Here is a 17,037-nt window from a genome sequence, read left to right on the forward strand (position 1 = left end):
CAGGGTGCCTAACCCCTGTAGAGAGCTGAGATAGGCACCAGCAAGCTAGCAACAGATAGTCAGGATAAGCAGCAGTGTTGTAAGCGATACCAACATAATGATCATAAACAACTTATATTTTAATATTGCGTTTTCTCTTAAAATTAACAAAATTATTGACACTTGTGTACTCTTCTAATTTGCAATTTGTGATCGTAAAACTGCTCTTAGAGACCACCTTGTACCGCTATCGACTGCCATTGTAAGTACAGTATATCTTGAAATGAGGCCAGTTATCATTCTGATACAGATACTTTTAATTTTTTTTTTTTTTTTTTTTGCTAATTACTCTATGCCATGCAATCTACCAATACTATGGTCATGATCAACCAGTCGACCATGATCGACACATTGAACCTCCTGTTTTAGATTATTTTACTTCAAATAATTTGACTGTTGTTGCATAAACTAGGTAGAATTGAGAAGAAGGCCCTTTCCCATTGCGTGTGGGAAATGGTAAAAGCCCTGTTGCATAGAAAGCAGTTGTTGCTGTCTGACAAGGATTGTACAGTAGACAGTATAGTACAGTACATTGTCAGAACCTTTGCCAGTAGATCAAGTTTCATTGCCATTACTAGCATAGCTAAAAAAGCCATTTCAAATTTGTGCGGGTCCAGACTGATGATCCGTGCGTTTTCTGTGCGGTTATCTTGTTCAGAGCCTTGGCAGGGCCGGGACTTTAACAGCTGAATTTGGGCAAAAGACAGACTACACCCTTGTCTTTTTGCCAGATGATCGCAGGGTGCTTGTGAACGGAGTATTCAGCAAGAATTTATCCCATGCCAGATGTATGGAAGCTCCAACCGACTTGAACCATGCCACTAGCATTATCCTTAGATTGCACATCCGGGATTTTTTATGAACATGATCTTTGTGTAAACTTCAGTGCATGTGTGTGGTCTAAATGGACGGCTCAGCTGCACTCTGCGCTTTTGTTTGACCTATTTGGAATAATTTGTACCTATAAGGAGGTTGACTTTTTATGAAATCTGGTCGTCAGTGCTGCTGACCTTGCTGCATCGAAGTGGTAAAGCGACTGAGAAAAGTGTGAGACGAGCCAGAGTTGGTGGTAGGTTTGCTAATACAAGCAATTTTTAAGGGCACGACACAATGTTCTAGCTTGGCTTCTGACTCCCAGCCAAAATAGGAGCAAGGGTACTAAAAGCTGCTTCTCCCAGAGGGAGTATTGTGCCCTCTTTCTTGGCCCATTCTGCCATTCCCTGCCTCGCCATGCCCACGTGCGATATTTTTAGCAATGACTGTTTTTCTCAACTCGCAGGCTCTGACATTTCCTTCCATCTACCCGCTTCCAGTTTGTTTCGCAGCTTCCTGTGTCCTCTAAACTTTGGTTTATAGGGTTTTCTTTGTGATCTACTCCTCACTCTGATGTTTTCTACCCTTGAACTGTTTGGTGAGTGGCAGAGTGCTCTTGGATTTGGTTCAGCGGACCAAACCTGATCCGGGGTTTGAGAAGTTGAGCGTGCCACTCCGTTGTAGCGCACACAAACAATGACACCATAGCCTCAACCTGTCTATCTAACAGTGTTTATTTGCATCATATTCCTTAGAAAAAAAATGACCCTAAAATCTGATGTCCACTATATGGATAAAATCATTTGATACTCTCATGACTAGGGGTATATACAGTAGTTATGATTTTTTGAGGGGACATTATTTTTGGTCATAGAGGCCATTAACTAAGATTTAAAACCAATATTTATATATTCATTTTCAATAAACAGGAAATTTTGCCATCAAAATGTTTTAATGAAAACAAACTAATTCAAATTAATTGAAATGTCTTTAAGTATATGTTGCATATTGATCTTATTTTCAGATTTGCATAATGTTGATGATTTTTTTTAAATAATATTTTGACAATATACATTTCAAATAGTACTGACTGACAGAAAAATAAAATCTCAGTTATCACAAGTCATTCTTGACAATTATTATTTTTATTGTTTTACTTGTGATTATTATTTTATTATTAACGCTCTGCATAACAACAAACCAAGAACCCATTGAAATAACAATTGCACACAGTGAAACTATGATTTTTTATTCTATTTATTATTCATATTACTATAATATGTAACAATCAGAGCAGCGCTCCCAATGTTGTTGTATATAAGATGACAAATAGGTATTCTGTTCCATTCTAAAGCAACCGTTAATTTAAAGGTTTGATTTATTAAAACATAAACCCCAAATCAATAATTTGTACTGGTTTTAAATCAGTTTTAACGTAAACTTAACTTTGAAGGCCGATAGGAGATCCCTAGTTCATAACCCTGGATCAAATCCGCACACGTTTACTATGGAATTGTGTAACCCTCACTGCTGTCAATTTGCATCGGATCTAGTTTGTGTTTAATTAGCACCACAACAGCAGGGATGCTGTTTAATCAAAAGTTTTGTTCGAGCGGCTGGTTTAAGCTCACCCTTGACAATGAGAAATCAGCTTTGCATGTCGTAGGCGTGACCCGGGGAATTAAATGTCCTTCAAACAATTACAGGGAGTCGCCTGGCCTCCATGTGCCCCGCCGAGACAGCTGTGGACTGCATTTATGTGAAAGTGGATTTACGTCTGTTGTTTCTCGTCTTGACTTTGCTCATTAGTCAGTTTGGAAGATCTCAGCGTGTTGCTTTCCGCTTGGTGAATACTCACATTCCTGTATTCGTTTTGCTGCATAGCCATGCTAGCTTTGTCTTAACGTATTTTTTTATTTTTTTTTAATAATGTCATCAACTTCATTTGCCATGTCAGTGATGATACACCCCTTGGTGTTTACTTGAATACATATTTGTTTATATTTTTTTTAATGTAAAAAGATTTGTTTTATTTAAAATGTACAAATATGTCGTTGCAATAGATTTAGTTGCGCAGATGAATTGTAACACGAAGCATCATATTGCAAATTTTGTTTACAGTGACTCCTTTACAAAACATTGTATGCCTTTGTTAAGTTTTATACAGATGTGCAAGTGATGCAATTTTCTGACGGACGAGCCAGAAATAAAACAAATGATGTTACGCAATCCAGTGTATTGCACTGTTAGGAGGGATTTTGTAGAAATATTTCTTTTAAAAAATGTTAAGAATCATTACTGTGGGGAAAAATAATGTATATTGTGCTAGGGGGTAAACACATTTATTCAAAGCCATCCCTTCCTGTTTTTGCTTGTTTTTATGTTTAATACATGCAGTATTGTTGCATATTAAATCTACAATGAATTGCTTGATACATTTCCACAGTAAGCGAAGAAATGTAGATGTATGTCCATTCAATCCACATCAACTTCAGCTCTAGAATTTAGTTTAAAATGTTCCATAAAAGTAATCTTCCGCCACCTTTTTCCTTTTTTTTCCCGCACAGGATCTGAAAAAACCTTTTGACAAAGCCTGGAAGGACTACGAAACTAAAGTGTAAGGCGGCTGTTTCAGCCATTTTGAAATGTTCATTTTGAAACGTGCCCTTGTTGTCTTCACTAACCACTTTCCCCTGCTTTAACACCCCTTGTGATTTTCTCTCACGTTCACGTTATTGTAATAACCTCTGTCGTCTTCTGCATCCTTTTGGTTGTGCATGCAAAAAAAAAAAAAATGTTTATAGGTTTTGATATATATCTTACAAGCTGCAAAGGACATTCTTTACTGAAAGGGTAATACATTCTCTCTCCAAGCCCGTATAATTAGACAGTTCAGTCTTGTTGCCAACATTCAGCCTGGTGCTGCATGGCATTAGTCCACCATCAAAAGGGTCAAGTTGCGTGCCTGAGGGGGAAATTTGAGCGAAAGCACTTGTGATCTGGCGTTTGTTTGAATTTCCAGTTTGGAGCATCGTGTCACTTTTAATGCTGTTTGTTCAGGGATTGTGATTCATTTCATATTTCTTAACTGCAATTTGGATAATGACACTGAAACACAAACGCATTGTCATCATCGCTTTCAATGCATCAGCTGTTATTGAAACCCTTCCTGAACCGACAGCAAAGAAAGTGAGTGGATTCTCTGCTCCATCATAAGTTGAACGACCGTCATCTTGGCTTGTGGCCAGACAGCATGGCAAACTCGTGCCTCTCAATCAGCGATAGCCATGATGACTGCAAAAGCTGTGGATGCATGTGCTGATACAGTTTGGCAGGTTTACATCAAAGAAATGGCAAGCAAATTTTGCATAAAACTGGAGCTTGAAACGCAAGGGTGGCAAACTCATTTTCATTGCGGGCCACATTCTACAAGCCTGTCAATGATATAATGGTATAATAATCAAGTTCTCCGATTATTATATGTACACAGTTGTTCCTGTTTTAGGGATGTCACAATAAATAAAATCATTTTAGTAATTAGATTACAAACTATTTTAAGCAAAATCAGTGCCTTGAAGCCTCCTCAATCATTTTTTTATTGCTCACTCATCTACCCAATGTATAGAGTGACCATATTTTCAAAACCAGATCAATGCAATTTTACTCATATGCGTAGCAAATGGGCACCAGGAACTATTTCTAACATAATCAGTAGCCGATCTGATGACCAGTGGCTGCGTTATTGCTTTAGCTAAGGCTAATCGCTATCTTGGATGACACTTCAACAGTGCTAAACAATACACTTACCATTATCCTGCTTTTTGTTATGTTGTAAAAATGGCATCCCCTGCTTTGCGACTTGCGTTGACATGTGGCTGTTCTGATTTATATTCATCAAATAAATAATAAAACATTGCCACGTACACCTGCGATATACTCATGGAAAATTGGACTCAAGCTGTGTTGGGACTCGGGACTTAAAAAGGTCAAAATCCGGACTGTAACCAGGACGTCTGGTCATCCTCCCCGCATTGACAGAAATTTTAATGATGCTGGTGATCCAAGAGGAACTTAATGCACTAAATAGAGAGAATGTCCACAGGATGGGATCATTTTACATTTAAAAACAAAGATAAATAACAGTGTCTGTTAGCATACTTCAACACTTCTAAAATCGCTACACAAAGTATCAGTGAGCTAATTTATTGTAGCGTACCACTGCTAGCTAAGCTAGTCAATTGTAAGGCTTCCACAAGTGGTTATGGATAGGTACAACCACTTAAAGGTTTTCAATCATCTAATTCAACAAATATTAATAAAATAAAAGCTCAACCAATGTCTTGCCACTCAATACACCAATTAGCTAATAGTTAAAATACCCAGCAATATTTCTGAGATTGGTAATGAAAAGATGCATCCTTTTTGCAATCTGAAGTTCAAAAGAACACTGCAGGTTGCATGGAATGCAGCCACTCCTCCATTGTGTGATATGGTCTTATTATTTTTTTTTCTCCTCATTGCCTGCCGGAGTATGCGCCGTTGTTGGTCTTTGTGTCAAATCTTTCAAAATTATAAAGATGCTCTGTCAAAGTATGCACCCATATTTTTCTTTGTTTTGAAAAAAAACCCCAAAAAAACAATAGTTTCCTAAAAATGAATAGAGAAGGATTTTTTACAAAGACCACTATTTACTGTCTGCGTTCACTAGCGTAGCTGAGGCGCCTCGAGTTCACCCCTGCAATGTTTCTCTTTGCCAGGACCAAGATTGAGAAGGAGAAGAAGGAGCACGCCAGGCAGCACGGTATGATCAGGACGGAGATTAGCGGGGCGGAAATTGCCGAGGAGATGGAGAAGGAGAGGAGATTCTTTCAACTGCAGATGTGTGAGGTTCGTTTAATTAGCGGTGGTATTCAAGTTCCACTTTGTTGCTGCTACTTTGAAACCTAGGTAAGAGCAATTTGTTCTGGGACATAGGTCAAACTTACAGGGTTACTAAACCCTAAAAATTAGTACTACGCCTTCCAATACGCAATTTGCCATTAGTTTTCATATGAACACATGTGATCAGGGTTTAGGTGACAACCAATCACGGCTTCTCTTGTGAATGTCACATGACCAACTTCAGCAAATACTGGAGATAAGCTGAAATTGGTCCTTACCTTAGCCTTGAACACATGTGAAGTCATTTTCAGTTGACAGCAGGTGTTTTGAAAGAATAGTTTACTTATTATAGACAGTAAATAAACTTTTTATTTTTGAAAATGGCTAAATAAGTAAAGTACCCCTCTACATACGTAAGCCAATACTTTTAGGAAATATGTTCCCAAACTACTACTTCTTTTTTTTTTTTTTTTCAGTTCCATTCCTTTGGAGATTTACTGGTGGAAAAATCCCACTGGTGTGTTTACCAAGCCAGTGTAATTTGTAATGATAAATATTTCATGGGAGTGCTGCGCCTTCACTGTCAAAACATCGGGCTCTTCTAGGGGTCACATCCCCCAGTTTGCACACCACTGTTTTGACATCAGATTTTTTTGTACAACTTGTATATTTTAGTGTAATTCAGGTGTTTTTGACTTTTGCAATTCACATCATTTTATCATAAAAAATACCAATTGCCAAACTAGTAATAGCTGTTAGGAAAAACTGCAAAATGTCATCATTTGACAAATATTTCCATCCAAAGTGTGTATTCTTTGGAATACAGGCACACACTTCACATGTTTTATGATTGTAAAGCCTGAGCCGTTTTGATTTAAGCTTCCAAGAACTTGAAAGATAACATTTTTACTTTCATGTGAGCAAGATGAAAAGTATAGTGAACATGTATTTTGAAGAAAAATGTTCCCTCTGGCTGAACCTATTTCTAAATGAGTCCATCTTGGTAATGTTCACAGTATCTGCTCAAAGTCAACGAGATCAAAATCAAAAAGGGAGTTGATCTACTGCAGAACCTCATCAAGTACTTCCATGCACAGTGCAAGTAAGGCATACGCTATTTCGATGCATACAGCGATCTTCGCAAATTTTCACGGAAATGCATTCATTAGGTTTCTTTCTTGGTGGAGGTCATCCTGAGTGTTCATTTGTTTTGTTTTGTTTTTTGTCCAGTTTTTTTCAAGATGGCCTCAAAGCGGTGGACAACCTAAAGCCTTCCATTGAAAAACTTGCCACAGATCTACACACAGTGAGGATTACTTTCTTTGCAATTTACATAGACTTCTATTTTGTTTGTCTTTTCTGCATTTTGTATATATCGTCACCAGATAAAGCAGGTTCAGGATGAGGAGCGCAAGCAGCTGACTCAGTTACGGGATGTGCTTAAGACATCGCTACAAGTGGAGCAGAAAGAGGTAGCACAAACACTTGAATGATTTAAAAAAAAACATGCAACCTCTGGGGTGTTTCACTTGTGAGGTTCCACTGTACGCACCCACGGGTCTATTCGGGTTTCTCCTCATGCACAATAAACCTTGCAAAAATGCTACAAATGACATTTTGATCTTATCTGAAGTTTTCTCCTCTCTCTCATTGCCTCCACAATTTGTGAAACAAGTCTAGAAGAGTAAGTGGATTAAAAAACAAAAAAACTGCATTTATTTTCAGTAGTTGATGCTGCGCCATTTGTGTGTGTTTGATCTCCTGCTTGATTTGTTGTCATGTAATTTTTGTTTTGTTTGAGAAACGCAACAAGTTGTAATCCAGTTGGCTGTGTGCATGTCTCCTGATAATTGATAAAATCTGAATACTTTTACAGTATTCTTGTCATCACTGGCCTTGTAGTTGACCATTTCCAGCACTGCTATTTTTGAGTAGGCACTTACAACAGTGTCAATATCCATCTGTCAATGTCAACATTGATTTTTGATGCAATAAAGCTCTCGCTACAGTATTTTCTTTGCGTGTGCTTTTCCAGGAATCGCAGGTGCGCCAGAGCACCACCTACAGCTTACATCAGCCGCAAGGCAACAAGGAGCACGGCACCGAGCGCAGCGGCTATCTTTACAAGAGAAGTGATGGGTGGGTTTCGAAAACTAAACGAATGCATCGGCTTTGCTTGTTAATTTATCCACTGCCATTGACGGACAAAAGTAGAAAATCCATTTGAAAGGGGAAGTCAACTTCAAAATGTTTTCATCATAATAAGTTCTATGTAGCCTCCAATGCATTTTTAAAGGTGATCTTATGAAATATCCGATATAAATTGCTCTTATCTATATTTCTGTGCCTCTTTTGATAAACATGTGATGCAGGTTGAGGAAAGTATGGCAGAAGAGGAAATGCACGGCCAGGAATGGATACCTCACCATCCCGCATAGCACTGTAAGGAAACCGTCACTGTCTAGCCATACGACATTCGCGCGCTCTGATCAAGTTGTCACTTGAAACTGTCGTCCGTCCGTCCGGCAGGCAAACAGACCGCCAGCCAAACTCAATCTGCTCACCTGTCAGGTGAAGCACAATCCCGATGAGAAGAAGAGCTTTGACCTCATATCCCGTAAGCCCAGCCCTTCTTTTACTTTCTCGCCGTCTGCCATTTTTTTTTGACCGCAAATTGCTGCTCAAAGGAAGTGAAAGGTCACAGCTGGATAGAAAGCCGGATGGATAGGCGGATTTTTTTTTTTTTTTTCCAGCAAGGATGTTATCTTCTCGTTGCTCCTTCATTGTTTATTTGGAGGATTATATAAAATGTGTTTATTAGTATCTCTTAATATTGAATGAAACAATCTTTTAATTATGCCATATGCAGGGGGGTATTTATGAATAATGATGCATTTGCAGTGCAATAAATTTGAGTATTGTAGGGACATTTATGTATTTCTGCATAGGTGTCAAACAAGGCCCAGGGGCCAGTTTTGTCCCTTCTCAACATTTTATGTGGCCCTCGAAATGCTGTTTTGACTTCAAGTTTCTGGCTAAAATATGAAACTAACCATGTGCGCAACAAACTCAATATTTCATTTGACTTTACATTTGACAGAAACTGTAACTTTGACACCTCTGCTTTAAATAATTAGCCACAATTTGAAATATTTAGATTTTCCTTTCAAAATGTTGCTCAGGCAACTCTATGAATTATTTTCTGTGCAATCTACTGTGATTTTCTTCCTTTCAGATGACAGAACGTATCACTTTCAGGCCGAAGATGACCAGGACTGCCAAATGTAAGAACCCAATCCCTGTTTTTACCCAACTTCATCTTGTTTCCTATTTTTTCCAGTTCACATACTTCCTTTTTAACACAGCCCAACCTTTTGCACTATTTTTATCATTCAACTTATCTACCCCACTTTGACGTCTCCCTTTGTTCATTGTCACCCATTTTCCCCCTTCACCTGCAGCTGGATCTCAGTGCTCCAGAACAGCAAGGAGGAGGCGCTGAACCAGGCTTTCAAGGGTGACCAGCACGTCGGCGAGAACAACATCGTGCAGGAGCTGACCAAGGCCATCCTGGCCGAAGTCAAGAGAATGACGGGGAACGACGTGTGTTGCGATTGCGGCGCGCCCAGTAAGTGGTGACATTCTGAAATGATTGACAGCTTATATTACGCTCTATTATTTGCCATTGATTTGTATTTAATTCCCCTTCAGCAGCTGTTTAAATCCAATTTCTGTCAGAATTATTGGACTGTGACTTTCTTCTTCGAAAGTGTGAGAAGCCCTCGGGCAGCTGTAAAACTTCTCCAAGGACATATCACAGTCGGTGCATATATTACAAAAGTGTTTTTTTTTTTTTTTTCCCAAGGACATTATATCAGAAAGTGCGTGTGAGTTTCTGATTTACTACAGCCTTTTACACTGGACAGCTACGTTGGCATTTTCTCAGCTCAGCTGTGTTTAATAGCCCAAACGGGACAGGATTTGTCTCGGTTTGAATCACTCCTTGAATTTGTCGTTTTCTGACATAAGGTCAGAGGTGTAAAATGGCCACCGGCTGTGAGTGGGAAGTTAAAAATCCAAGACACTTTGTCCCATGCCCATTTGCGTCAAAAGCAATCATCATTATTTTAGCATTTAAAAATCAAGGATATAAAAATTAAGTTGTGTAATTGAGATTTTGCAACAGTGGCAGAATGCTGGATGGGTTGTTTACAAGACATATACGCTAACTACGTAATTGTTGCATTTAAAGTCCACTTATTTTGCCAGTTAAAAGTTAATAGTGTCCCCTCATTTCTTGCGGTTAGTGGGGAGCAGGGATAAATAAATAAGTAATCAGATTAAAACAAACTAAATTGTGAAATTGAGATTTTGCAAAAAATTGCAAAATGCTGGATGGATGGTTTACAAGATACTTAAGCTAGGTACTTACAACATAATTGCTGCATTTAGCCCCCTTATTCAGCCGTTTTTATCAGTAGACAGTTAATAGTCACAGTGTATGAAATGTGTTTAAAACCTAATTTACAACCCTTCTTCTTTTAAAATAGTTATTTCATTGAACTACTTGGGCAACGGTATCTATGAGGAGGAAATCCAATGTGCAATTTTCTTTCTCTTTTTCCAGATCCGACGTGGCTGTCCACCAACTTGGGCATCCTCACTTGTATCGAATGTTCCGGGATCCACCGAGAGCTTGGGGTCCACTACTCCAGGATCCAGTCGCTCACTTTGGATGTACTCAGCACCTCCGAGCTCTTGGTAGGCCGCTGTCGGCGTCTCTCATCTTCCTTGTGCTTCTCCGGCTTTCGCATCCGTAATTCTGGGATGTTGTGGTAGGATGACAGCGGTAGAAGCGGTGGTCATACTTTGAATATTTTGCCTTTTTGGGGGGCTTCTGCAATCTTTTTAACTCCTGTCAGTGTTTGCGTGTGCCAGATCAAATGACTCCTTGTTGTTAAATGCAGGACATTGTTTGAATCAATGCTATGCAGAAGTGCGGTATGTAACTATTCCACATGCGCATTCCACAGCTGGCCAAGAATGTTGGGAATGCAGGCTTCAATGAAATCATGGAGGCAGGTTTAAGTGCTGAAAACGCAGTGAAACCCAACCCCGCCAGTGACATGTAAGCGTTCTACTCCTCACTCCTCGCCGCAGTCGTTACATGCGTAGTGAGCCGACACTCGGCACCTTCCATCAGGCAGGAGAGGAAAGACTTCATCATCGCCAAGTACACAGAGAAGCGCTTCGCCAAAAAGCGATGCCCAGATTCCGCCTCCCGCCTCCACACGCTGTGCGACGCCGTCAAAGCTCGCGATATCGTCTCCCTCATTCAGGTCTATGCTGAGGGAGTGGACCTGATGGAACCCATACCGCTAGCCAACGGACATGTCAGTATATCTACTTACTGGCCGCAATGTTAGGTAGAAGTCAAGCTGTGTCAAAAAAAATAAAAAAATCAGTCTTCCGGACTTATGATAGAAATGAACAAGCTTCTAACGGTTAAAAAGAAAAAAAAATGTTTTTTTTTTTTTTTTCTTGATTTAATATTACTGTTAGAAAAAAGCTTCTGACGATATAAAAACTGAATCAAAGTTACTGGATTCTGACGTCATTAAAAAAATAAATAAGAGAAAACCTCCCAGTGGCAGAAAGGGGCTTCCCCTTCAAGCCCATTTCCACCAGGAAATGAAAAAAAAAAAAAATATATATATATATATATCTTAACTGCTTTTTTTAACTGTAGGGAATGGGGTTCCATAATACTGGTATGAATTAAAAAAAATAAAAAGTGATGCAGAAGGTTCGTTATATCCTACTGAAAACCCCAGCCTTTTTCGTTTGTGTCCCCTGTTGCATCCATTTTCCACTGAGCACACTAGCACTCAAATGAGTCAAAAGTTATAGAACAAAAACTAATGTCCATTATAGTGGACACAAATAAGCGACGTCTCACGAGGATAAAGCAGTGAAACACTTTACCGAATGTCATCATAATTGCTCCACTGCTAATTTATTTCGTCCCTCAGGAGCAAGGAGAGACGGCTCTCCATCTGGCTGTCAGGCTGGTGGACAGGACCTCTCTTCACATCGTCGACTTCCTCACCCAGAACAGGTAAACAAAAAAGCACGCAAGCGAAAAATCAGTTACGAGACGGCTCAGTTGGCCAGCCTATTAAAGGCTGATATGTTTTGACACTCCATTTAGCCATGTGACATTTAAACGAGGACGCTTATCTATTGATGCAATTTACCGGAGGACACTCAATTTCCGGAAATGTGATAATTGGTACAAAATGTAGTATTTTGCTTCATCACAAGAACTTTTTGTACTCATCCTTGTGCTTTCTCCGTCTGCAGTTTAAATCTGGATAAGCAGACGGCAAAAGGCAGCACGGCACTGCACTACTGCTGCCTGACTGACAACAGCGAGTGTCTGAAGCTGCTGCTCAGGGGCAAAGCCTCCATAGACATCGGTAAGCTCAACATCTGCCTTTAGTGACACTCGCTGAGGCATTGTTTGGAAAGGACAAAGATGGGTGGAGAGTCGTAATGGAGAACTGAACAGACCGAAAGCTATCAATACAATGGCAGAGATTTCTGATCCAGCTAGCGTTGGATCTTATGTTGTTACCTTAACCAAGTGATTGGTGAGCCCATTTCATTCATGAAATTGATTACATTTACACATGTACATTGATCTTATCGGCCTCTTTCCTTCAATGTTCTTCGTTAGACCAGAAATAAAACATAAAGTTGAATATTTCAACCGAGTCTGATGGAGCAGACGTCTTACAATATGTGCGTTCTGTAGATAGTTGCGTCAAAAACATTACAAAATCAACTTTTTGGATTATATATTTACACCAATAATTTGGGTCATATGAATACATTTTTAAAAAATGGCTTATTCTGTACAAAACAACCACATTTCTTTTTATTTTTGTACTTCTTAATTTAGCCAAAAAATGTTGGGTCAAAATGAATAACCTACAAAACCACCAAATTTTAATTGGGTTATTAAGTTGCATCAGGCTTTTTCTTTACTTTTTTTTTTTTAATCCAATGTTTTTAGAGTGTAGTTGCAAAAATAAAGTGAATAACCCAAAACAGAAAAAAACAAAATTGGCTTAAATGAGTAACCCAAGATGTGTCAGTCTCTTTAACTAATATTTTCATCCAAACATCTTTTAGAGCGTAGGTGTCAAACTCCAGTCCTCGAGGGTCGGTATACCGCATTTTTTCCGGTTTACCTCTCCCCAACACACCTGATTCAAATGATTAGCTCATTAGCAAGGCCTGCAGGAGCTTAAAAATGTTCCCAATCATTTGAATCAGGTGTGTTTGTGAGAGAAAGTTCGAAAACATGCAGGATACCGGCTGTCGAGGACTGGAGTTTGACACCTGTCTTTTAGACTGTAGGTGCATCAATACATTGAACAACCCCCCAAAAATAAAACTAAACAAAAAAAAAATCCTATTTTTTTTTAATTATTTTTTTTTTACCCAAACATTTTTATAGTGTAGATTCATACATAAATAAACCCAAATTTAGTTGTGTCTCTGACCCAATTGTTTCTACTAGAGCGTCAGTAAGCTGTTTAGTATTTTGCCATCCTTGTTATGGTTCCCCATCCAGATTTTTCCCTCACACAAACACATCTGTGAGGTTGAGTTCCCAAGGGGTTCGACTCCATGGCGACTCTTTCTCACAACACTAATCTTCCCTTCTGCCGTGACCTGTCATCAACAAAACACACCGATAATGTGGACAGAGAGGCAGCGGACGCAGTGTGGGAAACGTCTCCGTGTCAGTGAGGGGAGAGAAAGCGGCTCCGACGTTTGCTCCGTTATTGACTCTAGCGTTCCTCCGCTCTCCCCTTTCAGCTAACGAGGCCGGGGAGACGCCGCTGGACATCGCTCGCAGGCTCAAACACCTCCAGTGCGAAGAGCTGGTGAGCTGATTCTGACAGCGAACACTCACAGGTCACTTCCTGGGAAAAACATGGCCGCTCATTTCGTGTGTACAGTTGAGCCAAGCTCTGGCAGGGAAATTCAACGCCCACGTCCACGTGGAGTATGAATGGTGCCTGCAGCATGAAGACTTGGATGAAAGTGATGAGGATCTTGACGAGAAGGTGACAGGACGTTCGGTGTGACGCAAAGCCTGCGTGGCCTTGAGTTAAGAGCTCCATCTTCCTGTGTACGTTGCAGCCCAGCCCCCACCGCAGAGAAGAGCGTCCGGTCAGCTGTTACACACCGGGCAGCAATTCCCACCTGCACGGAACGGCCAAGGACAAGCAGCGCTCCTATATGCCAAATTTGGTCAATAATGAGACTTATGGAACCATCGTCAACAACAATTCTCCTCAGGCCGGGGTGCCAGCCACCATCTCTGCCCCGCCGCTTCCTCCAAGGAACCTGGGTACAGTTTTCCCCCCAAAAATATTATTTTTTTATTTAACAATTCATGTAATGCACAAAAAACACACTCGAACAGAAGCTGTTGTTGGCCTCGGCTTTTCACACACTTTCTCACACCAGGCCTTGCCTCTTAAAGGAAAATGTTTTTATGTTCAAATGTTCTCTGTGGCGCCATATGCAGAAAATGAATTAAGTAGCATTTCTGTTCATCAAGCAGGCTTTTTTAATGACTGGTTTAGGCTAGTGGGGGCACATGGAACATATTGTAGTATTAATGAGACAGTTATTCATAATTAATTGAACAAGGAAAATATTTTTCATGTGCAATTAATACCTTCAAAAACACATTTTGCCACTTGCTGTCAACCTCAAATATGTTACTTGCTTCTTTACTTTCTCCCAATCTCGTTTACTTGCTTTCTTGTTTCCTTGTTCTTGTTTCCCTGCTTCTTTCCTTGCCCTGTTTTCTTCATTCCTTGCAGTTTTTTCCTCTTTTCCACTTTTTTAAAAGTACATTTAGGTTTAAACGTGTGTAATAGAGGTAAAATGATATCAAAATGTGTTTTGGTCTCTGTGTTCTGCGAGCGGTTTTGAAGCATATCCATCTGCATAAAACGCAGTTCACCAAAGCCTTTGGCCTGTGTGGATGTCTAAAGGACTGACATCATGTCTACGCTTCGACGCTATACACTCGCGCAAGTAATTTCATTTCTTGGTGATGTGTGTGTGCTACTAAGAAGCGCAACATAGCTCCACTATCCAACCACACCGTGACACGGCCATCACAAGACCTATTTAATAATGTTAGTGGCCGTATGGAGCTCCGCCAAGGAGCATCTCATCTCCCAGCCGCACCATTCCTCACCTTCCCTCTACCCCTATTAATGTCCCTCTCAATTTCACTCACATATAATCAGATTTTTTTTTTTTTTCCCCATTCTTCTTCCTGACTCGCAGTCCAGTTAGCAGGCCTCGGAGGGGCGAGTCAGCCCTCGTCGTCCAGCGGCTGGAAGCCTGCCCCCTTAGACCTGGTTGGTCGACAAAGATCATCATCGGATCCGCCCAACATGCACCCCCCTGCCCCCCCTGTTCGGCTCACCTCTACTGCGGGTAAACATGGGTTTTGTGTGGGTATGAATGCATACACACACATATATATATATATATATATATATATATATATATATATATATATATATATATATATATATATATATATATATATAACACAATTGTTTATTCAAAACTTTGTGCTGCAGGTTTGGGTCCTTCTCCTGCAGGAAAAATTGACACACTGAGTTTACATTCCAAGTCGGCTCAAGGACCTGCAGGATCAAGAAGCAGTCAACAAAAGTCACCGGCAGGGTGAGGATATATGAACTAGGACCCGGCCGATTTAAAAAAAAAAAAAAAAAAAAAAAAAAAATCTTTCTGCATTGTCAGCTCATATTGCTGGTGTATTTAATAGAGTGGCCACGTCCGTTATAAAGGCTAACAAAATGATCTGTGCCCTTGTAGCCTTTCGACTTCCTGCTGTACGTTCCGTCAGGCACTCTTACTTTATTCTTTTTTCCAGCAACGATAAAAGTTTCAATCGAACACCAGTCCATCGGACGGCTTCAATCGAGCGGCCAAGTGAGTAAACCGATTTAAGGCCATGCGCGTACAGATGGCAAAGCTCCGTGTCAGTCATTTCTTTTTCCGAGGACTCCGCGTTTGTGCTGTGGAAGCGCGCAAACCCTTGTTGTCTTTGTGATCTCATTTCCTCTTCCCGGCCCAGCTAAGGAAGTGCCGGGTTGCCCCCAGAACTCTATAGGTCACACTCTGCCTCCAGCCCATCACTCCAGGAAGGCCTACACCGTGAGTCGAGAGCCCCCGTCACACTCTTGTTTTGTTCGCTAGTTTGCGTCAATGTCACACAATGTTACACGTTATCGCCCGATTCCCAGAAGCACAGGCCAAAGCGAGTTAAGGCCATCTACAACTGCATGGCGGACAACCCAGACGAGCTGACCTTCTCGGAGGGCGAGGTCATCGTGGTTGATGGGGAGGAGGACCAGGAGTGGTGGGTCAGTATCCCAGTGTGTAGTTGTGTGTTTGTGCCTGTTAAAAAAAAAAAAAAAAAAAAAAGACAAGCAACCCCCATCGATGCATAGAAGAATTTTTCACTTCAAATTTGTCAGACAGTATGAACCAGGCAATGAAAATCTAGGCAAAGTACACAAACATTTGAAAACAAGTCTTAAAATGAATAATTGACTTTTTGCAAATGATGTTGATGTCGTTAATATCATTAACGTGTGACCGATGAAAACTGTAGCGTTTATTTAAGGCGTAAAGCCATTTTGGAAGGTTGGTAAATAGTAATCAGCATCACTGAAAAGCATCCCCGTGAGCAGTGCAACCAAGGATTATATTAATAATCGTTTAATTTGTCAATTTGGATCTCTTTATTCAAAAGCCTTTTTAAAAACTGAAAATACACTGTAACAAATGTATTTCACAATTTGCTTGCGACTTTTTTGTCAGATAATTGGAAAAATGTTGACGTTTTTCAAAAGTTAAATCAATTCCTTCCAATGTCTTAGTCCGAATCTACAATGCTAATAAGTTTACTTTCATAGAGGACCAAAGAAATCTAACAATATTTTCAGGGAAGCTGAAGAATCGAGCATTTGTATGGTTTCAGGTCTTAAAATGATTCATCGATTATCAAAACTAATTCTCGATTTATTTAGTAATTGTTGTAATAATAGTTGTTGATAATTTGTTGCTCCTCTAATATCCGTATTTGGACGTTTTTAACATGCAGTGTGCACACTAATTAGTCTGAGAGACAGTGTTGTTGGGTGTTGCTGGTTTGGTTAGCAACAGGGT

At 40.1% G+C, this 17,037-nt stretch overlaps 1 protein-coding gene across 3 annotated transcripts in view; it reads left to right on the forward strand.

The window, feature by feature from the left end:
• The window catches only part of asap2a (ArfGAP with SH3 domain, ankyrin repeat and PH domain 2a), a 48,196-nt gene that overhangs the window by 27,061 nt on the left and 4,098 nt on the right, over positions 1–17,037 (forward strand). For 2 of the 3 annotated variants that reach the window (XR_015867767.1, XM_088433048.1), the window contains exons 5-28: positions 3,420–3,469; positions 3,679–3,705; positions 5,610–5,739; positions 6,750–6,835; positions 6,964–7,039; positions 7,119–7,205; positions 7,769–7,872; positions 8,106–8,175; positions 8,263–8,350; positions 8,969–9,017; positions 9,195–9,361; positions 10,361–10,494; positions 10,767–10,861; positions 10,937–11,126; positions 11,766–11,851; positions 12,097–12,212; positions 13,624–13,691; positions 13,767–13,874; positions 13,951–14,161; positions 15,118–15,270; positions 15,420–15,525; positions 15,737–15,795; positions 15,941–16,020; positions 16,110–16,229. Coding sequence is in view for 2 of the 3 variants with exons in the window: in XM_088433048.1 (XP_088289174.1) it covers positions 3,420–3,469; positions 3,679–3,705; positions 5,610–5,739; positions 6,750–6,835; positions 6,964–7,039; positions 7,119–7,205; positions 7,769–7,872; positions 8,106–8,175; positions 8,263–8,350; positions 8,969–9,017; positions 9,195–9,361; positions 10,361–10,494; positions 10,767–10,861; positions 10,937–11,126; positions 11,766–11,851; positions 12,097–12,212; positions 13,624–13,691; positions 13,767–13,874; positions 13,951–14,161; positions 15,118–15,270; positions 15,420–15,525; positions 15,737–15,795; positions 15,941–16,020; positions 16,110–16,229 (2,460 nt within the window). In the remaining variant the exon portion in view is untranslated. The remainder of the gene's footprint in view (positions 1–3,419; positions 3,470–3,678; positions 3,706–5,609; positions 5,740–6,749; positions 6,836–6,963; positions 7,040–7,118; positions 7,206–7,768; positions 7,873–8,105; positions 8,176–8,262; positions 8,351–8,968; positions 9,018–9,194; positions 9,362–10,360; positions 10,495–10,766; positions 10,862–10,936; positions 11,127–11,765; positions 11,852–12,096; positions 12,213–13,623; positions 13,692–13,766; positions 13,875–13,950; positions 14,162–15,117; positions 15,271–15,419; positions 15,526–15,736; positions 15,796–15,940; positions 16,021–16,109; positions 16,230–17,037) is intronic. The other variant, XM_088433049.1, reaches the window with a different exon arrangement.

Source organism: Hippichthys cyanospilos, chromosome 14 (assembly GCF_059441005.1).
Source record: "Hippichthys cyanospilos isolate Australia breed blue-spotted pipefish chromosome 14, RoL_Hcya_1.0, whole genome shotgun sequence".
In the NCBI taxonomy this organism is placed as follows: domain Eukaryota; kingdom Metazoa; phylum Chordata; class Actinopteri; order Syngnathiformes; family Syngnathidae; genus Hippichthys; species Hippichthys cyanospilos.